Consider the following 26,710-nt stretch of genomic DNA (forward strand, 5'->3'; position numbering starts at 1 on the left):
TATAGCCAACAGTCACTTATAATTGAGCAAGTTGAGTTTATTGTCATTTGCAAGGGAGATCGCACACTCTGGGATTTTTAGGGCTTCTCAGTGAGAGAGGGTATTAGAAAAGATGTAGCAGAGGATTTGAGCTTGTGTTAGGTGATTTTAGGAGGGATTTCAGAAGTCAGGTTTTCTTAGAACTTCTTATATCAGAAAGTAGGGATTATTCTATGAGCAAGGTCTTAATAAATATTACCTAGAAATGTAGACTAAAGTGCAACAACATCAATAGTGACTAAGCTGGTAAGGAAGGGATGTTGGTATTTTTGTTATTGCATGGTGATTTTGGTTTTGCCTATGTTTGAACAGTAATGTTGGGGGTTGGGGGGGTTCTTGCTTAATAAGGCTCACAGAGTAACCTAGTCTGATATTGGTGTTCCATGAGACTGTTTATGTTCAACAGGAGAACACCATCGCCTAGTTTTGAGTGCCAGGCCAACTCCTGAGTGAGTGAGTGGCCAGGTCCTGAATGTGAGAAGCTACTTTCTCTTTTTCAAGTATCAAGTAGGATATTATTGAAAACATGTAGAACAGTGCCTAGCACATAGTCAGTGCTCAGTAGGAGATAACCAATATAATTATTTCTCATTACCAGAGGGTTTAAACATCTTGAGTACCTACCTAAACAGTGGTAGCAGCAGTGTGTGTTTGATACAACAGAACTTGTCATATCAAGTTGATTGTCATTATAAATCAGCTTTACTGTTTCACAAGGTGAAAGGGTCCGTTCAGAATTCTTAGCCTTCTCACTATCCCTGAAGAAAGGAAACTTTTTCTTTTTGTAGAGCTATGTATTCAATTCAGGGCCCTCATGGATTGTAGGCAAGCATTTTACCACTGAGCTATATCACGTCCCCCCCACATCTAGAAACTTTATTTAAATAACTTAAAAAGCATCACTATCACCTCAGAAAAGTAATAACATCTGCAGTTAAATCAGTGTAAGTTAAATTCTAGTTCATGTAATTTACTGTGTTGTCACTGGCATCTCAAGAAAAAGATTTGATAAAATTTATTTTTACTGATAGTTTCATAAGTTATAACACTTTTTTATATTATAACTTTCACAGTATGGGTAGACTCTAAAGCCTGTGTTTTAACTCAGTTTAACTTGGAGTGTCTTCATGTTGTTTTTGATTTTAGCTTTTGGTAAGGGGAAAGTGTTTTTGTTTTAATTTTTGTATCCCCAGTATCCATTGAATTAGGGATCTAGTAGCCAATGTTTTGATGACATTTTAAGCATGTTGAAATGGATTTTGTTGTTGTTGTTTTATATGTATTTTATACCCCCATTTAGTTCTTTTTTGACCCGCTTTTTAAACAAACCCTTGACAATTCTAGAATCAATCCAAAAGCAGAGTGGTCTTTATTTCCCTCTCACCAAGATTTCACTCACTCTTAGAAGTAATATAACCTGCCTGATAGTGAGAAATAAAATGCCAATTAAGAGTCTTCCTGTCCTCCCCTTATCAACCTCCAGGTGGGTTTTGTTTTGTTTTGGCATAAACTACAATACCTACAATTTCCTGTAAGCTTCTGTACTGTCTTTACTCTGATTAAGTTCCAAATCTATAAAGTAAGTTTTTGTGTTCGTGGTAACAAAAGTTCAACTATTGGGACTTTTCTAGTTTTTATCCTAAGACAAATTGAAATGTTAGTGTTTAGTTCTCTTTTTTGTTCGTTTGCTTTGTTTTATTTAAGGAAAAAAAGTGAGAATGGAAAGATTGAGAAGTAAGCAGTTCGTTCTTCAACAAAAGACAGCGTCTGGTTCTCTACCCATCTGGAATGAAAACAAATCAGAAGGATCAGGGATAAGTTGGATAAGTAGACATAGGGGACAAACATAAATGTTATTTGATAATAAGGGAAAGAGGAAAAGTAAAAGGCATGCACAGAACAGGATACAGTTCAGAATGAGTGTAGAAGCAAGTAGTCCTGTCTGCTTTCAAAAGCCTCTGAGTATTTCCGTGTATTAGAACATAGTAGAATAACTGGTGACCTTGATGGTTTTCCATGAATCATCAAGAACAAAAACTAAATTATATTTCGTATTATGTAAAAAGGCAAGGTAAATTGTAGCCCTGTAACAAATTTTCCAGCACAAATGATCAAGTAATTTTGAATGCCTTAAGAGGGATTAAGTTAGTTTTTTTTTTTTTTTTAAATCTTACTTAAATGGAAAATGTACTTGTTTCCAAATAATGCCAGCTAATTCAAGTGTTCCAAAAGGAAAAACTGAAGTATTGGATTGTAAATTTTCGTCAGGAGTAAATTTTATCCTGTGTATGCTAACAGATGATATTAATTAAATGTTCACATGTATATAATATTATACAAACTGTTACAATTAGTAAATTTTAACTTTCATTAAAATATTGTAACCAAAATTTGTTTACAATTAAGAAAGTAGACCTTTTCAGAAGCTCAGATTTGTCCATTTGATGAACAAATCAGACAGTAAAGAAATTGATTGCAGATAGTAAAGAAATTGACAAAGTTTATTACCTGATGAGGGTAGTTCGTTTGGATCCACTGTCCCTAGTACAAACAACAGATTGTTTATATCTATCTATCTATCTGTATATCTATATATCTATCTATCTATATATATATATATAATTTTTTTTTTAAACAGACCACCCTAAAAGTATTTGAAAACCTGAAAGATGGTCAAGAAGATGCCAGGTTAAATTAGAGGGGGAGGGGACCTTGAGCCAAACAGATAACATTATCAGCATTAAAACAAGTTTAATGCTTTGCCAAGCATTTGCCAAGCAAATGCCAGGTGCAGATTCATCAGAGAATAAGGAGAATGAAAGCCAAAGTCCAGACAGCATGTGAAGATTGAAAGTTGCTACCACACATTAAGCAGGGACCTCAAAGGTACTAACTAACTAAAACTAGACCTGCTTCCCATCCTTCAGTCTCTGGTGCACTATAGGAAGACTGCCTTGCCAGTAGCAGACATGTCTGAGAAATTATGGTCACTACTAGCCCACTTGCACATTTACATCCTGGTTATACCTAATGTGACTAGGCCAAGGAGTCTAAAGAGTGACTTGTTTAAGTCAAGCTCCCCAGGACCTTAGCAGAAGCAGACATAAATGTTCTCTGGAAGAAGCATATTTATCCCAACCTCAGCAAATCAATCCCCTACAAATTATTATAAAGGGTAGAAACCACTGTCAAAAATAACCAGGGCACATAAGAAACAAGCCAAATAGAGAACCACTAACAGGGAAATTTTAAAACAGCAAAAATAAATTGGCATTGTCAATTAGCATGGTTTTCAGACATATAAAACAAATATACTTATTCAGTTTAACAAAATTAATAATCTTAATAATTGTAGAAAACAGTAAACTAAAAAGTTAACATAGCAAATTTGAGTTGGGGGAGGGACTTATTGAAAAGGAAAAAAATAACCAAAATAAAAATCTCAGTGAACATTTTGGCAATAGATGAGATTTAGCAAAAGAGAATTCAGAACCAGAGGATAAATTAGAAGAAATTATTTGAATGACATAGTAGAAGAGATTACAGTGGAGAAGAGAAGAAGTATGAAGGATGCAAATGTAGATTTGATAAAAGTCCTGAAAGGAAAAGAGAGTGGCTGAGGATTTTCAAGAATTCATGAAAGATATCAGTCGGTCAAATGCCAGCAAATCACAAATCAGGAATAATAAAAAGAAAACACAAACTAGAGACATCATTGAGAAAATTCTTCAGAAAAAAATTTTTAATGACAAATTACCTTGAAAAGAAGAATATCTGACTTTTCAATATCAAAAACCAGTGCAATGATATTCAAGTGTTCCGAAAGAAAATAACTGCTGATGTGGATTTCTACACACTCTGAAATCTTTCAAGAATGAAAGTGAAAGATATTTTTAAAGAAACATAATTATCAGCTAATCACTAAAGAAGCTTCTTAAAGATGGACAACAGACAAAAGTAAAAGTGAACACAGAATTTCTCATAAATAAGATATGAAGAGCAAAAGGAAGAGGTAAATATGTGAATAAATGTAAGTAAACATTGCTCATATAAGAGAGCAATAATGCCTTGTGGGGCCCTAATCAGAACAAACACCTAAAATATCAGACAATAATTATTAAATTGCAGAATGGGAACAGGTAGAAAATAGTTAAAACCACCAAGATCCTTGTATTATCAGGAAGAAATAAAGGTTTTGATTAACTTTAGACTTCAATAAGTACATACCTAATTTTTTTTTTTCTTGCACTATGGTTGCAACTTAGGAAACCAGGGCCTGACCCAGAATGTGTATAATTTCTATGGTAATAGTAAAAAAAAAAAAAAAAAAAGGAAAATATTATATAATTTCCAAACTAATAGAAGAGAGAAATGGAATGACCATTAACATTTGTATTCAACGAACTGATTCTAAAATGTATATTAAAATGAAAGGTCCAAAAACAAAATGTTCAGGAAGCAAATAGACTCAGAGGACTCGCTGTACTTGAGATCAAGATTTATTATGAAGCTCTGATAACTGAAGATGGGCTTTAATGCAAGGACAGATCAGCAGATGGAACTTAATGAGAACCTGAAAACAGACAGATGTACTTATGTATGGTTGATATACTACAGAGATGACACTGCAAAGAAGAGAAAGAGACTTTTCAATAAATGCATTTGGTTACAAAATCAACTCCAGATGGATTTCTTTTAAAAGGCCTAAATATCAAAGGCAACACATAATCTTCTGTGATAATTTGAGATAGGAAAAGATTTTTTAATAAGACCAAAAACCATAGCCGTAAAGGAAAAGATTAATAAATTTAATTAAAATTTAAAATCTTTGGCCATCAGAAGACCCATAAAAAGATAAGCCATTGATGGAGAAATATATTTGTAGCATCTGTTACTGACAAAAGGTCTTGATGAAAGAGCAAGACAGGCATTTCACAAAGGTAGAGTTTCAGTAAATACATGAAATGTTTCTCAGCTTCATTTGTAAGAAAGAAAATGAAAAACAATGAAATATGTGGTAAGTATTCACCAAATTTGCAAAATTTTTCAAATCCAACAGTACTGAGTGTTGGTGTGAATGTGGAGCAATACAACTGTCATTAAATGCTGGTAGTAATATAAATTTAAAGCATTGAAAAAGAGTTGAGCATTTTCTAATAAAGGTAACCTAACAATCCCATTCTTAAGTATAAACCCTAGAGAAAAAGCATGGAGTTAGGTTAAATGTATTAATAGTACAAGAATAGTCACAGCAGCATTGTTCATAATAGCTTGAAACTTCATCAAAAGTAAAATAGAGACTGGGGTTGTGGCTCAGTTGCAGAGCGTTTGTCTAGCATTTGTGAGGCACTTGTTCAATTCTCAGCACCGCGTATATAAATAAAGGTCCATTGACTATATGTATATGTACACACACACACACACACACACACACACACACACACACACATATACACGCATGCACATACTTTTTTTTTTTTTTCAAGGCAAAATGGATGAGTCAAGCCGGGTAGTTTACACCTGTAATCCCAGTGGCTTGAGAGACTGAGGCAGGAGGATCACAAGTTCAGAACCAGCCTCAACAACTTAGTGAAGTCCTAAGCAACTTAGTGTGAATCCGTATCTTTAAAAAAGAGGGGGGATGTAGATATAGTTCAGTGATAAAGTACCTCTGGGTTCAATCCCCAGTGCCTCCCACAATAAAAAAGTAAAATGGAGAAATTCTTAATATTCTGCAATGATGAAAATAAACTTCAATTGTCAACATGAATGAGGCCACAGTGTTGAAGGAAACAAGCCATAAGAATACATACAGTGTGATTTATTTTATAATTATATCAAGTTTTATAACCAGGCAACCCTGAAATATATTGTTCATGGCAAGAGTTGGCAAACCTCTTTGAAGGCCAGCTAGTAGATAGTTGAGATTTAACTGCTATGGGGTCTTTTTTTGCAACCACAGCTACACTATACATGATGTGAGAGTAGCCCTAGACTGCCCATTGCTGTGTTCCAGCAAGAACTAATCCCTAACTTATGGGTGCATGTATTTGAGATAAAAGTACTTTTTAAAGGAGGGAGTGGAGGAGGAAATGATAACCATATAAGACAAGCTTGTGAAGGAGAGTTTGTTGTTAGGGAAGAATAAATGGGAACTTCTAGAATGCCAGCAGTATTATCTTGTGACTTGTGTGGAGTTTCCTAGGTGTTTGCTTTGTATTTGAAATTTTTTAATATATATTTATTTTAGTTGTAAATGAACTTTTGTTGTACTTGTATGTGGTACTGAGACTTGAACCCAGGGCTTCACAGATGCTAGGCAAGTGCTCTACCACTGAGCTATAACCCCAGCCCCTGTATTTTAAATTTGTAGAGTGAGTGATTTGATTTGATAAGTTTTAAAAATAAAAATTGCACATGTACAACCAGAGAAAATGAAAAATTGTGCTCCATTTGTGTACTAGGAATCAAAATGCATCTGCTGTCAAATTAACAAATGAATTTTTTTTAAAGGTTAAAAAATTAAACAAAAATTGCAGCCAGGCACAGTTGCTCACACCTGTAATCCCAGCAGCTCTGTAGGCTGAGGCCGGAGGATTGAAAGTTCAAAGCCTGCCTCAGCAACAACAAGGTGCTAAGCAACTCAGTGAGATCCTGTCTCAAAAAAAAAAAAAAAAATAGGATTTGGGATGTGTGGCTCAGTGTTCAAGTGTCCCTGAGTTCAATCCTTGGTACCAAAAACAATAAAATAAAAATTGCCAGTGCTTCCTTAAATAATAGTTAAATATCATTTAGTTTTATGTGAATTCTATTTTGCATTTAAATTACTCTGCTTGTTTTCTGAAAATTTTCTAAAGAATTTAAATAGTAATCTAAAGTTTGTCTTACATATTTCTTTTAAAATCATGTAAACATTTAATTAAAGTAAAAATATAGAACACTACTGCTTTTGGTTATTGACAACTGTCCTCTTTTCATTCTTTTATTCACAGGCTCAGTAGATGAAGGCGTTACTGAGGGGTTGCCTACACTTCAAAGCACTTCTAGCACTAATGCTCATGCGGATGATGATGATCGGTTAGTTCTAATGTAATATGTGGTTTTACTTTTAAGGGTTGTGCTTATTATATCAAAAGAGTATAAGAAATTTATCAGAACCTCGTGTATACTTTTCAGAGTAATGAGGTAGCATCATCACATTAGACTGCCTATAAAAGTTATAGATTTTTATTTTTGTTTTTCTGGCATTTCCAAAATTATCTAGTCCATTGCTTTAAATAGCATCTATATCAGAGGTTAGCAAACTATGTACCACAGGACAGTTCCAGCCTGCCATCTTTATTCTATAAATTAACTAGTAGAGGAATATAAACACATTATTTCTTATATATCAATGGGGGGTGGCAGAGTTAAGTGATTGGAACAGAGATCATATGGTATGCAAAGCCAAAATATTTACTATCTGGCCTGCTACAAAAACTGTACCAGTTCTGATCTGTATGCCCTGGTTCCCAAGTCACTGTCTTCACTTGACCCTTCCTACTTATACATAGACATATAAGGGGGATTTCATCCATAACACCAAGACAGAACTATTGATTTCTACTTCCTATCTAAGTCCTCTTTCTTCTTTCTTTCATTTTTATCCCCCATTTTTTTAAACACAATCTCAAAATTATGATTTTTGCTTCCCTCTCCACTTTCTCTCTTATACTTAATCCTTAAGTTCTGTCAACTGTACCTCCAAAATATATCCCCAAGCCCCAGTCTATTTTTCCTCTCTGTGCCATAACCACCCTAGTTTAAGTCATCACCATCTTCTGCCTCATCTGCTACAGTAGCTTTCAAACTTGCCCCTGATTTCATTATTCCACAACTTTATTTTCCATGTGGTAGCCAAAATCATATCTTTTTTTTTTAAATCAGATTAGGTTGTGTTGCAAGCTGTGGATACTTGCTATTCTTCATTCATATTTAAAACCTAAAATTGCTTGCTCATTTTTGTATTTTGTTGTTTTGTGGTACTAGAAGGGAATTTGGGGCCTTGCACTTGCTGAGCAAGCTTTCTGTAACTGAGCTGTACTCTACAGCCCACTGTGCCTTTTAAAACAACTGTGTGATACAACTTTTGCCTGCTCCAATGAAATCATTCTCCCTCTTGTATACTACATTCTAGCCACATTGCCCTTTCAGTTCTTGAAATACCTCATATTTGTTCCTTCCTGCCTCTGGGCATTTTTGCCTCTCTCTGTCCTTTACCTGAAATGCTTTCTTTTCTATTTCCATTCATGTTGTTGGCTCCTTCTGGGCCTTCAGATCACTGTCTCAGTGTTAGTTATCAAGGAGGCCTTTCCTGATAAACAGTCTAAACCAGCACCCCATCACTATTAGATCTTCATACTTTTATTCTCTGCTTTGATAATTTTCTTGATTATTGTTTGCCTTTCACCACTGAATATATATACCCCACTGAATGATTAAATTCCTCCTCATAGATATTTCAGGACAATCTTAAAAATTATATTTGATGAAAAATTCAAAGGATTCCAAGAACCCAGTAAGGATTATTGTTCTTGGATAGCTAAATCCGGCTGAGATTATCAACCAGAATTATTTGCATGAAGTAATAAAAAGATAAATAAGCAGAAGTATGCTCAGATTCTGTAATTTCAAATATTACTCAGTTCTTCTGTTGTTTATTAAATATGGTACTGAATGATAGGCATATGGAGTTGAAATGCATAGCCTTTTCCCTCAAGGAGCTCCATCCATTTTCAGAGAAAAAGAGAGGTTGAAGATAGACAAGTAAACAAGTCATCATTAAATCATCTGCAGAGAGTTGGGTTGCTTTGCCTAGGATGATATCCAGCTAAGCTACTGATAAAGAAAGCTTCAAGGAAGAGGATGTGACAGCTCAGCAACATTTATTTATTTATTTATTTTACTTTTATAGTTGTAGATGGGTAGCATTTTTTATTTTATTTGTTTTTATGTGGTGCTGAGGGTTGAACCCAGCGCCTCACACATGCTAAGCAATCACTCTGCCACTGAGCTACAGCCCCAGCCCCCTCAGCTACATTTTATAAAATGATTAGGCAGTATCTAGACAAATAAGGTTAGAGAAGGGATTAAATGTCTAAAAGCACAGAATTGGCAGAGATTATGGAACAGTGGAGGTATCATTTGGTATAGGATAAATTTAGAGAGTATGACAAGAAATGAGGCTGAAAAGGTAGATAGAAATCAGATATAAGGAGTATTGTATGCTTTTTAAAGGGGTTGAGACTGTATTGTGAAGATAAGTTTTTGCAGGCTTTTAAAGGAAGACTGACTTAATCAGAGTTCTGTGATTCCATGAGAAGGCAGTGTGGTGCTAAACAAAGTTATTAATTCAAGTTTGTATGGAGGAAGCCTAAATTAAAGTAGTAGCAAAAGGGGACTAGAGAGATTAATGATATCTAAGATAAAATAGTCTATGATAGGTTTTGTAGTTATATGTCCATGCTTAATTTAAGATGCTACATATTCTGGTCAGTAACATTGTTTTTCATATTGTTCTAGGTGAAACTCCTAACAGTCAAACTGTTTTCTAAGAAGTCTTTAAGTGTTTCTTCTTTTGTTCTTTTAAAGTTGACCTGCAGAAATGTTTTTTCAACTTAAAAATCAGAGCCTGGTTGCCTTTTTCGGTTTATTTTTTTAGATTGGAAAGTGTTCAGTATCCCTACCAACTCTACATTGCTCCTTCCACCAGCAGTACAGAACGACCAAGTCCAAATGGTCCAGACAGACCTTTTCAATGTCCAACCTGTGGGGTGCGATTCACCCGTATTCAGAACCTAAAACAGCACATGCTCATCCACTCAGGTAATGCCATTTTCCCTGTTGGTTCATGAATGAGTGTTCTAAAACATTTTATTTTTGAATCCTAATTAAAATAGAAAACAGGTGCTTTTGAGTAAAGAAAAAAGGGAAGAACTCTGGAAGTCAAATGAGAACAGATTAGCTTAGATTCATTGCTGAAATGGTGCATTGTCAGGAAACTATTTGTCTAATGCATTTCTGATAGGTATTACATATTCTGATTCAATATTCAGTGTGTAATATGTATATTAAAGGATACTGGGGAAAATAATAAAAAATATTGGGTCTATTTGGTATGTTTACATATGTAAGATAGAGAATTGCACAGATGACAAAACAAATAGGTTTATAAGAGTATATATGTATTTTTTATCATTCTTATGTTAACTACTGTAAATTTGAAAATACAAAAATGCTTCAAAAGATTTAATATTTAATTATTAATATAATTTTGTTATGTAATCCTAATCTCTCTGCTCTGATTAGTATAGCTATATTTTTATAGTATAAGATTTTAGGTAAATGGTAGATCAGATTTTGATGAAGTTTTATGACCACATAAATTTACCAGGATTCTTATGGGTAAAACACTGCCCTCTGATGGACAAGAGATTTTTGCTGCTGTTTTCAGCTATGTTAGTACCCCACTTCTCATTCTGTAGATAGATCTTAAAAGTTCCTATCCTAATGCCAGTTCTCTGAGACATTGTTAAATCCATGATTGTGTTTTATAAGATGTTTTAGTTTTGTTTTTCTTTTTCCGTAAAACTGTGATAATGAATTTAAGGAAACAATGTTTTATAATTCAACATTTTTTATCAATAGCATAATAAATACTCAAAAAGCCATTTCATCAAATGATGGTTCTGTTGTGATCATGACATACAGTAATGTTAGAATTTTCCTTTTTTTTCTCATTTCTGTCTGAGATGGGGGGGACATTTTCAGTTTAAGTCTCTTTAGTGAAATGAATATTTTCTTTGGTGGAGATTTTGGTTCTATCTAAATTCTAAGTAGTTAAAATGTGTTTTGAAGTCTATAAATGAGATGATTTAGAAGATTATTCAGAGATCAATTTCAGTATACATTACCTAATTTGCCCTCTTCCATTCTTTTTTTTAAGCACTAATGACTTCAAATACTCTGCACCTTTTCTGCATAACTGAATTAGAATGTTTTTTCTAATAATGTTTGTCTTTTTAAATTATATCTACAAAATTATAGTTCAGAAATTTGTGAGGTATTTGACCTTTTCAGTTCATTTTGTTCTCAGATGTTATTTTGATTTGCTTTATTTTCTAGGAATTAAACCATTTCAGTGTGACCGCTGTGGGAAAAAGTTCACCAGGGCTTACTCGCTAAAGATGCATCGCCTAAAGCATGAAGGTAAACGCTGTTTCCGGTGCCAGATATGTAGTGCTACTTTCACTTCCTTCGGGGAATATAAACACCATATGAGGGTTTCCCGGCACATTATCCGCAAGCCTCGGATTTACGAGTGCAAAACATGTGGCGCCATGTTCACCAACTCTGGAAATTTAATCGTGCACCTGAGGAGTCTGAACCATGAAGCATCAGAGCTAGCAAACTACTTCCAGAGCAGGTGAGGTGCACAACGAAAATCCAACCAGGAAAACTGCTTTCTAAACTCTCTTTTCCTGCTTTTAGGGCAGCCTGTTGTGTTATTTTAAATCAGGTTGCCAGCTAATCAGTCACATTCATTTTAAATTCCCAGGATCCATACTTTGATCTCCTGATCTGATAAAATTTTTGCTGGATCTCCTAAATATATAAAATTATTAATATTTTATAATTGGTATTATAAGTATATTTCTAAATAATAAAAGTTATATTTTTAATATATATATATACACACACACAAACACACACACACACTTATATATTCCTACAGATGTAGACTACTTGTCCTCTTGATTTTTTTTTTTTTAAGTATGAAATTAAAGTAATTTTATAGTGGATCTGGAATAGATCTTAGAAAATATACCATGTCAGGTGATCCTTAGTAATATTACATTACTTCAGACTCTGGATAGTAGTAAAATTCTTACCCACTTCCCTTTTTTTAATCCTATGTAAAGGAATGTTCATTTACCAATAAGAAGGAAACTTTGATGGCAATTATAATGGATATGATTGTTTAGATCCAATGAAGTCTCTCTTATTTTCTTTCAGTTTAAAGCTCCAGATTTTAATAATAATAATTTATAATAGAGTGACCTTTTTGATTTATAGGGTATCCAAGGAAATCACGTTCTAGTCCTAGCTCTGCCACTAATTGTGTTGATTGAGCATGTCCCTTTCAGATGAAAAACTTGAAACTTAGCAAAAGATAAGATATAAGCTCTAAACAGAATGGTTTCTAAAGCCTCCTCTAGAAATAAAATTCTATTTGTGTTTTTTTTTAATACTTTATAAGAATTGTGCCTCTGTAGGAATCCTTAGTTTCTCATATAAATCTATTTAAAATTACTTCTGTTTTTAAAAACCTTATTTTTCAATAGATTCCAAACTATTTCTGCATAGATTTTGTTTTTCCCCTTCAAACTAGATACTGATTTTGTTTAATCATTTCTAATTCTAAATGTGATTGTCATATCACAACCTATATTACAATACCATATTAAACAGTCATTCTGAAATAAAATAGTGTTGGAGCTAACCACTCCTCTGTTTGTATCTCCCCTGTGTCCTCCACTCATCTTGTCTAATCCTGAAGACATTTTAGAAACTAGAACACAGAACATTTGAAATTGCTTTGAAAATGACCAGATTTTTATTTTGCTACTAATATTGAACAATGAGATTATAAAATGGCCATATCAAAAGTATTACTTATTGACAGTCCTGGTATATTGAACTTTTTTAGTTTCAATAATGAAGATTTACATATAGCATCTAAGATAATACTTACTTCACATAATACTTACTTCACAGTGTTTATTCTTTAACTACCAAAAAGTGAGTATAATAGAAAATACAGAAAAGTATAAAGAAATTTTAAAATCTTTTATCTCTTCTGGGGAAAATTTATACTTTTGATTAAATTTCATTATACTTTACTGTCTATATTTCCTGTGGAAATTAATAATTAAATAACTTTTGGGGATTGACCTGTAACCAATCACGGGTATTTATTTCCAAATTCTGATTCCACAGTAATTTGTTACCATTTTCAAATCTAATAGCAAGATAAATTGTTTCTCTATATAGTAGATTATGTGTAAGGTCACTTATGCATAAGAACTTAGTTTATTAACTAACTTGTAGCCAGTTAGCAATACAAGGATGGTTTTATATACTTCTCAGTGTAATCCAAGAAAAGTTAAGCATTTAAGTTACTCAAATAATCTTTGCTTAAGCTAAGGTCTTCTCTAGAAGGAGCTACTTATATTTGTTGGTATACAGACACTCCTCTACATAGAACAAGAAAGGCTGTTTTAGGTGTCCAAAGGGTCACTGAAGTGATCATTAATCTTATATATTGTTGGTAGGGAGAGTTGATGCACTTTGGTTCTACTGATGACCTAGGTTCGTATTCAGGAAAATTTATAAGTTGAGAGTTCCTGAGATTTAACCTTCATTGAAGAATTAGTGAAATGAAAAGTCCCTATCTTGTTTTACATATTACATCCTTTAATTGTAGCTTATCTATTACTGGTTTGAAAATTAATTCTGTATTTCATCCTTTGCCTCTTATCTAGTGATTTCCTAGTACCGGACTACTTAAACCAGGAGCAAGAAGAGACCCTTGTTCAGTATGATCTTGGAGAACACGGTTTTGAAAGCAACTCCTCTGTTCAAATGCCTGTAATTTCACAGGTCTCCTCGACCCAGAATTGTGAAAGCACTTTTCCCTTGGGGTCTCTTGGTGGGCTGGCAGAAAAAGAGGAAGAAGTGCCAGAGCAGCCAAAGACCAGTGCTTGTACTGAGGCTACCAGAGATGACCCCCCAAAATCAGAGCTGTCTTCTATAACTATTGAGTAATTTTGTGATTTGGCTTCATTTTTGGTTTTTGGAAAGTGCCTGTGCTTGGTCTTGTACATTTAAAGTTAATTTAATTTTTTAAACAAGAAAGGGTTTGGGAAAGAACTTCCCTTTTCACTTTGTAAGCCCTTTGACTAATGTTTTATTTTTCATAACTGAGAGAAAGATTGCTTCTGTAAGTACACAGCAACATGGTGTGGAAACATAATAGGAACTATGATACTTAAGGAAAACCAGTTGACTTAAACTATATATCAGTTTTTCCTTCCATTGTTAAAAGTAGGCTGACAACGGATCATTAGGTAAAGAAGAAATCAGATGACTGTTGATCCTTCTGAGATGAAAGGGTACTTGAGTAATTATTAAACAGAATTTGACAAATGGCTCAAGTAGATGTTTGCTCCTATACACAGGAAGTTGTAAAGCCTATTGTTTTGGAAATATTTATGGTAAGCCTTCTTAAAAATTAAGGTAAATACTTTTGAAATCCAGCATACTTTTTTTTTAAGCTTTGTCATTTCTATTATGATTTTTCATGGTGAAAATTTGGTATTAGGTAGGCATTCTCTGTACCTTTATAGTACCACTCCAAAGGTAAAGAACCATGATTAAGAAAAGTCAGGCTATCAGGAATGTAGAATGAAGCATGTAAATCCCTGCTTCATAGAAACTATTTTAATACTGCTTTTCTAACTAAAATTGATGTTTACCTGGTTTTTGAATGTTAATGCCTGGCTAACTAGGTCATTGCCCCAATCAATTTTCCCTTTGCCCCATCATCAATACTTTCTCTTGCATATACTGGTATGCTACCATATAAAGGAAAAATATTGAAGATATTCTATGTTTTATATATAGGTTTATGTATTGGTGGGGATGTTTTTACTGTGCTGTTTTGGACAAAATAAAGAATTCTGTGTTGAGGCTACGTTCTTAACCCAACTAAGAGTGTTTACAAAGCCCTATATGAAAGTGATATATGCTACTTGTTCCAATATTTTTAGACATTGCCAAGTTTATTAAGAGCAATTATTATAGTTTTTACACAATGTAAGCAATAATGTAAAAGATGAGAAGAGGCTATAAAATAATGACGTATGACTCATAAATTGGGGAGAGGGGGATTAAATCTTAACAAAAAACTAAAAACCCTAAATAATGAATATCATCTTTTTTGCTGCTAAAAAGTGAAATTTATATGATGCTCTAGGCTGAGGTATACTTTTCATCTGGTGCCATTAAAGTATCTCTGACTGATCTGAAATGGGTCCATGCCTAATTAACTTTTGTGTAACTTTTTTTCTATATGTAAAATGTCCAAAGTTTAATATGAAAGCACCTGGTTGGATTAGAAAAAAAGAAACAAATTACAGTCAGGACTTTGGGGGGGTTGGGTTTTTTTTTGGAGGGTGCAGAGTACTGGTGATTGAATGCTAAGCACATGCTCTACCACTGAGCTGCACCCTCTAGCCCTCATTTCTAGTTTTCTACCTTACTTATGAACCTGGCTTTTACCCATTTGCACACAAACACAGGTGTATCACCTTTATGAAATCAGCATATATAGGTTATAATGGGCTTCCACCATTTATGTTTCTACTTTGATCTGAATTACTTTCCACACAGACTGTGATACTTATATGATAGTGCTGTGTCTCAACTAGAATGGTCAACAGCTTTTAATGTCATTGAAAACTGCCTACCAATAAATAATCTTAAAATTAATCTCAGAATCCTACATAAGTAAAATTATGACCAGGAATCATAATAAAAAGAAAAGGAGGGAAGTGAGAATTAAGAAATTTGTCGATTTATTGATTGAAAATATTGTAGCACATCCCCTATCCTGAAAATCCTACATAAAAGAGTCCTGCGCCAAACTGGGAGCTCCAAGGTATTCTTTTTTGGGTTTGTTTGTGTTTTGTTGTTGTTGTTGTTGATAGACCTTTATTTGTTTATATGCAGTGCTGAGACTCAAATCCAGCACCTCACACATGCCAGGCAAATGCACTACCACTGAGCTAGAGCCCCAGCCCTCCAAGGTATTCTTACTGTGCTCACAGTAAAGAATTATCATTACTAAGGATTCTTTCCCAGATGGAAATTTTAGATTTTCATTCATTGTCTCATTACAAATAATATATATTTCAAGGTTTAATGAAATTTGAATATACTGTGTGAAAACATCTGGTTAATTATCTATTGCCCAACTCTTACCAATACAGGTAACTGCTTATTATTTAACAAAGTGATAACAAAGGTCTTTTTCTACTTCAGTAAGGCTCTACTTTTTTCTTGATACATGGTTTAAGAATGTTTCATTCATGAATCTGTTTTAGAAAACAGAGCTGTAAAGGATGATTATATATCTAGTATTTAGATTTATTTAAAATTTATTTTAAGAGAGGAATGTCTGAATATACAGTTTTTGTGAGAACTTATGGAAACTATTGCAAAGAGATGAAAGCCAGTTATATTGTCTCATCCATAGAAATTACCAGCATAACAAAACATAAAATATTACAGTTTAGAATATCTAAGCATAGGTGTCTTTCTCAAGGCTAAAGAGGGTAACTTTGTGATATTTAAGGGCTTAAATTTTAGAGTGCAAGATAATTTGCCTTTTTAAAACCAAGCATTTTATACAAGATAAGCTTTTATTTTCAATTTTTTAACTACCAAATAGATGTAATACACTTAGAAGTAAAGAAAGATATTCATGATAAAGGATATAGTGGCTCCTACATTCATTCTTCTCATTTTTGAAGGTATATTCTAACAGTCAACATCTAGCATGTCAGAAATTCTAATTCAGAAACAACTTATACTGATTTGGGGGTTTGTTTTGTTTTTGTTTTTATTTTTGCATTTTTAAATTTTCTACAAATGGGTGCAGATGGAGGTTAACATCCACAATTTTTAACATGGATTTTTCTTAAAGTTTGTAATTTCACTAAAAAAAAAAAAAAAAAAAAAAAAAAAAAAAAAAAACATACTAAAATGTTTAACCTCATTCATTCTTTTTTTTTTTTTTTTTCATTCAACAACCATTCTGGTTTACAGTAATTAGGTTTCATGTTATAACACTTGCCCTTTGGTTTTAAAAACAAACCAAAAAAAAAAAAAAAGCCTTTCATTTTGTTAAAATATTTTACCAAATGGAATGAGCTAGTCCACACATCTGTTGTATTTAAATCAGTGGTAACACAGTTACCCTCTTACTACTGAGCCAGACTCTCCCAGTCTACACATGGTTCCCTGAGAACCTTTAGAAGCTATATTAAATATTTCAGTCTTTTCTCTCTCCTTATTTTATTCTCTTATCTTAGTCTAAATAGAGGCCAGTTATTTAGTGACTTTTACTTAGTCTTTTAAAACACAATTTGAGAACCTTCTATTTTTTAGTTTTATAGTCCCTGAAAAATACATTATGATATGATGTAATGGCAATTCTATACTAGTATACCACAGAGAGAAAATTACTATCACCTGATGAATGAACAATCCTAAAAATTTTTATATTTTAACTGAAAGGAGTTTGAAATAAAGTTCACATTTGGAAGGAACAAACCCCAACTTGCTAAAAGGAAATAAATGTGGTTTTCACTGTAAATTATTGACATAAGATGCCTTATTTATAATATATTTAGATTTTAAAAGTTATTGGGAAGAGACTATGTAGAAACCAGATTTTCTTTTCTGAAGCAGTACAAAACAGTAAAGCTGTTATGAACATGTCTGAGGAATATTTATGGATAAGCATATTCCTAGGCTTAAGATTATCAAATTTAAGTTGTATTTTGTTTATACCCATTTTTATCTTTGTGTCATTTTTTTCTTGATAGAATGTGATGATATAGGGTGTTTTTATTTGAAAAGTCCTCAGCAAGACAAATTAGCCAAAAAACGATAAAACAATGAATTGAAATTGAACCAGTCCTCAGCTTTGGCTAAGGAATGCTTTATTGACCTTAGATTACAGATATGTTGAGATTCTTGTTATTGTATTTATGGGGAATTAAACCCTACGTCAGGTAGGGAATGAAGACAATACCAGTTACATCAAGAATCATGGTCTTATTTTTATCATAGAAAATTAGTTCTGTGTTTTTAAAAATAGTCTCTGCAATGATTTCAGACAATGTTATTGGAATCTGTGTTTGGCAGTATCTGAAAAAATGAGACTGCTTTAAAGTGTTTGTGCTACTTTGAGCTCCCTCTCTACAGGACCCAGACCAGTTCCAGCTAATACCAAGGTTCCTGTGTACATAGTAGTTTACAAAGAACTTAAAGAGTTCAAACCATGAATTGAAAACAAAAACTTTTTTTAAAAAATAAAAACTTTAAATTTTTTTATTTTAGTTTAAAAGTGCCTGGTTTATAAAATCAAATTCTTTATTTCCTTTCTCTTTTAAATGGACTAAGTTTGTTGATCAGGCTGAAAGCCGTGGGCTCAGCTATGATGATTTGATACAGTTGCTGCTTAATTATTTGAGGAGCTAGTGTCATGACTTTTATTAAACTGTTCTTGTTTTCCAAATACTAGCCTAATCATACCCAGATTTTATTCAGTAAAACATGTTGAGAATCATCTTATAAATGAAAGCTTAGGTTATGAAAGTCCATCACCTGCAAAAGGACAAATCTTTCCTACTCCAAGAGAAGCCTGTCATCTCCAGATACATGTTGAGTCCTTGATATTATTGAAGACTTGTGCAGATCTTAGAAATACCTGCTTTCCAGAGGGAACCTTTCCTATGATTATGTTACGAGTGTGTTCTCTAGATTTCTTTTTGTTTGAAGTATCAATTTAATTTCAAGTTGACAGATGCTATGTAAAGTCTCTCATACTGAGAGTAGTCCACTAAATTTTTGAAAGTTGCACTACTTTTCATCTTTCAAGTACCTGAAATGAATGACATCAGGTATTTGGAAGGAGTAAGATCATTAACCTATTCATTATCTTCCTTGTACAAAGTGATGGCTTCTAATTCTTCTACTTCAAGATATATTTTAGGAAAACAACCACCCCTGGTAGAGTAAAATTTGATTTTGATTCAAGTTCCCAATAATATATAATTTTTCTGTTGTTACTGGTGCCTCATGTGGCATCAGATAGAGATTGCCTGCCTCTTTGTAGGGCACCCTTGTGGCACCTTATGTCTGACTTGGAGGATAGTATATGGCTTCTTTGTGCCACTACTGTCTTTTCAAAAGCCATTTTATAAAAATCCTAGGTAGCCTATTTTAATATTTAAATATATATATTTGTGAAAGATACTTTTAGAACAGACTTTTTTTTTTTTTTTTTACTTTAAAATTCTAGTATTCCCCTTTTTAAGAGTAAATTTAAGCTTTTCCAGGATTAGGAAGTGTCTTTTTTCAGAGCAGCATAAGAAAAAGTTTGCGGTAACAGGCCAGGAGTCAGTGATAAAAGAAATTCATAAGGGGGACAGATTTAAAGTGGGGAAATTGCTTTGCTGTTACAGAAATGGATTTTTAAATAAAATTGTGTTTTTGTTTGTGTGATTTCATATTTGCTGCTATAATAGCTCAATATATTACAGGGCTAACAAATAAACCTGGCTTCATTTAAAAACTGGAGTCCTTTCTAATGCAAGCAGCCTAGGAAGAGACTGTATCACAGTCTTCCAGAGGGTGACTGATTGCTCTGTGTAACTGATGCATGCTTTAATATTTGTCTATAACTCAGCAGCAAGGAAGTCTTGGGGAAACTTTTTACCCTGCTGTCTATAACATGATCCTTTTGGGGGCACTGGCATCTTGTGAAACCCTCAAGGAAGGGTAATGCTGGGGAGAAAATGTGAATTAATTACATAGATGGTGTCTTTATGTCCTCCACTCCTCTCCTAGGACCAGTACAACTCTTCAACTGTGCCAGTCCCTGATTCACCAGCTTGTATCCAGTTGTCATCTCATTCAAGTATGGCTTTACTTGGTGGCAGTGGCCATAGCTAAGTTACTTGGCATGTTTGACTTTTGACAATAACAAAAATGGTTTTGGATTTTATTTCATTTCCTAAAAATGTATACAATGTCAGAGCTTCACATTTTATATACTAGTATCCGGCTATTAGTATTTTACAGGAACCATAGTTCTTGGTGACTACATATATATATATATATATTTTTGTGACTTTTGTAAACTAAGTGCCGTTTAAACGTTACAATCATTTTTAGAGTTATTGTAATCAATGTGAATATCATGGTTTTTCAAATCTGTTCTGAGCCTATAGTGTTTGCTTTGTGAACATATGTGTATTGTATATATCCTGTATAGTTATATTGTACTGAAATATTAGCTTGTTTGATATAAGGAAAGTATGTATTGAGTACCTTTTTGCTAGCCTGATTGTTTAATCTTTTTTTAAAAAGGTTTAAACTTAAAAAAAAAAATCTTCAAACTGGCCTTTATTACATGGTCACAAACAAAGTTGCAGTTAGAAAGGATGGACAGGGAAAAAAACAGTTTTGAGTGTCTTTGCATAGAAATATGAGAGTAAGATTTGTTTTTGTTTTTTTCTCATTAAAATATCTTATTAATGCTTTATGGAATAAGACTTCCTGCTGTTGTTATTTATTATTGGCTGGAAGGAAGAATTGGCAGTTTTGTTTAAGGTCAAGTGGATGAGGGAAATCAACAATATTCACTGACTAATATCCAGTGCGTGCTAGTGTGTGTGTGTGTGTGTGTGTGTGTGGACTATAGAGAATATTGGACAGCATGCATCAGTTTCCTGGTCAAGAAAGAAAAGAGCTGTAAGTGCAGATTTTTCACAACACCAAACCCAAGATTGGGAGGGGCTGTCAAGGACACTGGTTAGAGGAAGTCATCAGGTCCTAGAGCTTTGAACTGGCTTCCTGTGAAAAGCTATTTAATGAATGATGGATTGCCTCTTATAGACATTGCTCTGAGTTTTTCTGAAATATTTCATACTTAATAATGACTAGAGACTTATTATTGTCATTTCAATGATAAGTTAAACAGGGATGTATAGGTACATAGCAAGGAAAGCAGTCCCATAACTTAGGTAAGTAGCCTATGAGAGCCAAAAGGAAGGGCTTTCTTTTTAACTTTTTTAGTTATAGATGGACACAATACCTTTATTTTTTATTTTATGAAGTGCTGAGGATCGAGTCCAGTGCCTCACACATGTTAGCCTCTACCACTGAGCTACACCCTCAGCCCGGGAAGGGCTTTCTAACTAGATTTATGTTGAGTTTTTTACAATACTGACAGTAACAGGCAAATAATTTTTTGTTCATTTTTTAGGTGTCTCGGATGGAACCTAGGTCCTCACACGTGCTTAACAGATGTTCTACTACTGAGCCACATCCCCAATTCTTTTATTGACTTCAAGCAACCAGGAGCATTTTAGTTCAGAGAAGAGGGTAAATTTTAAGGAATGCTCTCTTTCATTCAGTGAGTGTATTGAGTGTTTTTAACAAGTTTATCAGACCATTCAAGGTCAGCAAACTATTAGTTCTTCAGTAGCTTGAGCCACAGAGGATAGTGTAGAATGTAGAATTTAAAATATTCTTGTGGTGTGCATGTTCCTTTCTGTGAATAATAATAAAAGTAATAATCGAAGATGTGTATCTCAGTTGGTAGACTAGAAATTAATAATTGGAGTTTTTCTCTTTTGAACAGAAAAGTTTATTGTAAGTACTAAACTGACAAAGATAGGAATATTATAACTGTAAACACACCAAGAGTTTAAAGGAAGGGTAACTTGCACCAAATCCCAAACTGTATTTTTTTTAAACATACGTAAACTTTCATACAAGTGGGAAAGGTAAGGGCGTAGTCAATCTAGTAAGAAATTTAAGCAAACTGTTGATTAAACACCCTTGTAGACAAAGATAAACTTGTTTTGTTGATGCTGCTGCCCTTCCCTTACATTCCAATTGGTTTACTTGAACTTTCCTACCAAAAATATTGGAATGTTTATATCTATCCATTTTCTGGGTAGGAGAACAAGTCACGGCAGAGGCTGTGAACACAGCATTAGAATCATTTTTCAGACCATCTGTGCATAAATCCCCCACTTTTTTATCCATGCCTAGTTTTTCCCACAATTAACATTTTTCGATGCTTTTAACTGGAAGGCATTTAGTGAGTCCCATTTATCAGAGAATCTGAGAAATTTTAGGCTTAGTACCAAACACACACACACATACACACACCCTTAGGATAAGGCTGCCTCAATTTTGAATTGCCTCTGGTGGGTTTTGCCATCTAAAGACCCTCTGTTGGGAAAACTGCTTTAGAACATAACAAGAAAAGGTCACAACCAAATAAAATCCCCAGAATTCATTTTAAATTAGGGGCTGAGGCAGAAAATGTTCTGTTTAGCAATCCAAACAGCAGTACCCATAGTAAGACCTGTGTCTACAGGAGCAGAGCTCTTTGTTAAATCTACTTCCAAGTTAGTGGAAAAGCCTTGTTAGGTTTTACAGTTTATAAAGCAATTTGGTCTTCAGAAACCCAATGAAATAAGCTGAAAAAGTAATAAATTTAGTATGATCCATGAAGAGAGTCAGTGCCCTTCCTATCCATTATGAGAGATTATAGGCAGGGCTGGCATCTCAGAAGTGTTGAGCAGAATCTGCATCTGGGTGGACTTCGCTCCCTCCCAAACACAGGGATTTGGAAAAGAAGCCAGGAACATTTTTGCCCTGCCAGTTCTAACATTATAGTTCTTTTGGAGCACTGGCATTTTGTGAAACAAGGCCTTGAGGGAGGGAAATGTGAATTAAATTATGCAGGTGGGTGTTTTTATATCTTTTATGCCAGGATCCAGTGCTCTAAAAGGAGTGTTGTAACTTTTTCTTACAGTGTGAAAACAATTGCTCATGACTCTTTAGTGGTACTGGGGATTGAACCCAAGGATGCTCAACCGCTAACTATATCTCCAGTCCTTTTTATTTTTTATTTTGAGAAGGTCTCACTAAATTGCTGAAGCTGGCCTTGAATTTGTGACCCACTTGCCTGGGATTACAGTCATGTGCCACCATACTTGGCTGCCCATGACCCTTTTCTGAAGATGTGGATTGGTTGTTTTTTTCTTTTGTTGTTTGTTTGCTCCATGTATTCTTGCCTAGTTGGTATCTTTGCTGGGTTATCTTCCCCATCCCCATTCATAACATTTTCCATCTTTTTGGTTTTTTTTTCAGCCTTATTGCTACAAACTTAATTCTAGCTCTTGCTTCTGGCCTAATAACCACAGCCTCCCAATTGCTAGTCCTTCTCCTAAGTTGGGTCCTCTTCCAGTTCATTTTTCACATTACTATTAAAATAATTCTAATCAGGCCATCCCCCTGCTTTGAATCTCCCACCTCCCTTTCCCTCAGAACCCCTTCCAAGTTTTTTTCCCCTGAACTTTCAAAAGAGCTCAGGCCTCACCCCTCTGAGAGCCCATCCCTTAGTCCTCATTTCCCACTCCCTCCTTCCATCAGTCTGAGACTGGGAGTCCTTCCTTTCCATCCCCATGACAAATTATATTTAACTCTGCCAGACCACTTCTCTGTCACACTGTCTTACAAATCTCCCTCATGGGTAGTTGTGAGAATTAATTATATATACAATGCTTACAACAGAACCTGATATATAGTAACTACTTTGTAAGTCTTGTCTGTTATTACAAGAGGCTGGTATTACCAGCGAGGGTGGCGCACACCTAATAATTCCAGCAGCCCCCAGAGGCTGAGGCAGAAGGATTGAGAGTTCAAAGCCAGCCTCAGCAAAAGTGTCTCTAAATAAAATACAAAATAAGGCTGGGGGTGCGGCTCAGTGGTTGAGTGCTCCCTAGTTCTGGTGCAAAAAAAAAAAAAAAAAAGACACTGGTATTGTGCACACTAGTGTGTCTTCCTTGCCTGACTCAGTCCTCATAGTCAGGGGTTATGCCTTGTATTTGTAGCATATTTTCCAGAAGCTGGCAGATTAGAACTCACCTCAATGCTTAGAGGTACTTGTCAGGGAACTTTGGGTCAGAATACCGAGAATTATTTTCATCCCATTGCCTGATGATTTGCCTCAACTCTCTTGTCAATAAATGCATCAGAACCTTGCTCATTTTTAAATGAGTGTCTGAAATATAAGGGTATGGCAATTATGAATTGATATTGACTTTAATCCTCAGAACAACTGCTATCAGCCAGCCAGAGTTGTCCCAAAGTGTTTTCCAAGTCTGCCGGTCCCCCAACTACCCACCACTTTCTCCTGGTTTCCTTATCCATCAAGTCATACTTCAGTCACTTTTCCATGACACCCTCCTCCAAGAGCCACCTCCGTTCAATTGGGACACATTTTTACATTCACTTAACACCCTGAACTTTTGTTACCTGACAATTGACCATAACTGTCTTTTGTCCCAAAGGGTCCCCAGACCTAGGGATGATTGATTGAGTGGAGTCTCTGGCCTTTATGAAGCTTATGGTTTCTGAAGAAGAATTAGAGAAATAAAATAACAACAAATGAGATGCCGTGAGAGAAACACCAAAAGGCATGTTTTGGGGATTTGGAGGAGCGAGCTGGCTGGAAGGTAAGGGAAGGCACCATGGAGCAGCTGACACTTGAGCTGTATCTTTCTCAAGAAAAGACAAGGATTTGTACAGACAGAAATGAGGAAGGACACAGCTCCAGGAAACAGCACTGAGCCTAAGAGGAAGAGTGGTGGGGAACGAAAATAGTTTAATTTGCCAAATATTAACACATCCCTGAAGGGGAAGAATGGGACGAGATCATAGACGCTCTGAAGACTTAGAACTGTGTTTATTAGGAAATCACAAATTCTCAGGCAAAGGAGCAACGTGATCGGAGCTCTCTATAGAAAGATTAAAAACAAGTACAAAGTAGATAAAGGGAATACATACAGAGTTAACTGAGTTCACAAAGAAATTAACATCAGAATGTCAGGTAAGAGTCCAAAAGAAGATATATGCATGAAGCTGGACAGGGGGGATGTGTGTTGGTGACATCAGGACTGAAATAAGCAGCTGGTTGTGGGAAGGTTTTGGTGTGCCTGGGAGCCCAAGTCTGTGACTCATCTGGGAACAGTGAACCTGCTAGGACCAGTATTCTCATAACAGAGAATGCCTGCTGTGTTCTAAACTCTATCCATGCTACACATGTGACCTCTTCAGGCAACCTGCCTTTGTTTTTGAAGGGGAGTTCTAAGAATAAACGAGTCAGACAAAGTTCTGAGCCAGTTCTAGAGCTGAATACCAGAACTGTGGTGTAGCTCAATGGTAGATGCATGCTTAGCATGCACGAGGCCCTGGATTCCATCACCACTACTACAAAAAAAAAAAAGAAAAGTTGAACTTCAGACTTGAATGAACAGGGAATTTTCCCCCAGCAATAGTCATGCTAAGTAAGTTATTTAGCTGGTTACTTAGTTTTTACCTTTCCAGCACAATTCAGCTTCTACCAACCAGGTCAATGAGATTGAAAGTTCCAAAGATTTGTGTCCTAATTCTGTGCTGCTTGCAATTCCTCTTCCTTTCCTTCAATAAGCAGAGTGACTGCTGCACCAGGCCCTGTGACTAGAACAACAGATATGACTTTGTGGACTAGTTGGTGAGGAGAGACTGCAATAAACAAGACAACAGTGTGTTAGACGGTAATGAGTGCCAAGGGGAAAGGCTGTGTTAATGGGCAGGTGAGCAGTTTTAGGATGGCCAAGAGTGGAAATGACAAGTAAAGGTCCAAAAGAGGAGAGGGCAATAGTGCTGCAGGCAGAGGGACACAAGTGCTACCCCTGCAGGGGGAAGGGAGACAAGATTCTCATCCAGGTCTGAAGAACCCAAAATGGAGCCAGAAGCAAGGATTGTTTCCAGACACACGAGGTGTCATTTCCTGGACACAGGAGGTCTCTTTCCCCAACACAGGCCAAGGAACAGGTTGCTCTAAGTTAGAATCCAGGTGCTAGTGACAGTTTTAGGGTTTTTGTTGTTCTTAAGATCCAAGCTCATTCTTCCTATTTAGATTTTTGGCTTCTGAGAATTGCAATGCTATTTAAAAGATCTGTGCATGTCAAATACTCAAATAAATCCCTTCCCTTTCTACAAGGGGCTGGCTGAACACACATCTGAGTTTGCTAGCCCCAGAGTGCATGCACATGCAGCTGTATTGACAAGCATATAATCTGCTTCCATCCAATAAGAGTGAAGTGGCTTCATAAGGCCCTTTCTCTTCCCCAAGAACTTCCTGACAGGTAAGGAAATGTTCATAACTGCCCTGAAGAAAGCTTATGAAGGGGATGAGATCTAAGCAGGAAGCAGTGTGCCTTCCAATGGAAAAAGTAGGCACTGATTGTATCTACCAGTACCCAAGAGGTGCTGGCACACTTGTGCATGATTTCTCTCCAAAGCTTGGGGTCCACAGCATCCCACAAACATGTGTGACACCTATGAGAATTTTAACCCACTACATACAGACTGTATCCCTCTCAGGTATGGCAGGGATTTCCCTATGGTCTCAAGAGAAAGAGACTGGCACAAATTCACTTCAGAGGTTTGTTGTTTTTTTTTTTCTTTTTAACTTTGCCCATTATAAGGCAAATGTGTGTGTGTGTGTGTGTGTGTGTGTGTGTGTATAGATAGATAGATAGATAGATAGATAGATAGATAGATAGATATGACACTTCTCTCCATGGAGACAGTTTGGGGCAGGAGGCTCCATAGTTGGAGAGCCCCAGTCCTCTTCATAACCTTGGAGTGCTACTGTTGCCATTAGTTATGCCCACCCAAGTACCCACTCCCAAGACTCCCACCAGACCCT

General features: G+C 35.2%; 1 protein-coding gene across 5 annotated transcripts in view; it reads left to right on the forward strand.

Annotated features, from left to right (window-relative positions):
• Positions 1 to 20,484, forward strand: part of Zbtb44 (zinc finger and BTB domain containing 44) — a 68,311-nt gene extending 47,827 nt beyond the window's left edge. Inside the window, exons 1-5 of one of the 5 annotated variants that reach the window (XM_076846166.2) lie at positions 4,980 to 5,056; positions 7,032 to 7,116; positions 9,740 to 9,903; positions 11,203 to 11,503; positions 13,623 to 20,484. In XM_076846166.2, coding sequence (XP_076702281.1) covers positions 4,999 to 5,056; positions 7,032 to 7,116; positions 9,740 to 9,903; positions 11,203 to 11,503; positions 13,623 to 13,905 — 891 coding nt within the window. In that variant the 5' untranslated portion in view covers positions 4,980 to 4,998 and the 3' untranslated portion in view covers positions 13,906 to 20,484. Of the gene's footprint in view, positions 1 to 4,979; positions 5,057 to 7,031; positions 7,117 to 9,739; positions 9,904 to 11,202; positions 11,504 to 13,622 lie in introns of those variants that run through there. The other 4 variants (XM_076846162.2, XM_076846163.2, XM_076846164.2 and 1 more) reach the window with 4 other exon arrangements.
• Positions 20,485 to 26,710: the final 6,226 nt, after the last annotated feature.

The sequence above is a fragment of the Callospermophilus lateralis genome, chromosome 2 (assembly GCF_048772815.1).
Source record: "Callospermophilus lateralis isolate mCalLat2 chromosome 2, mCalLat2.hap1, whole genome shotgun sequence".
Taxonomy (NCBI): Eukaryota; Metazoa; Chordata; class Mammalia; order Rodentia; family Sciuridae; genus Callospermophilus; species Callospermophilus lateralis.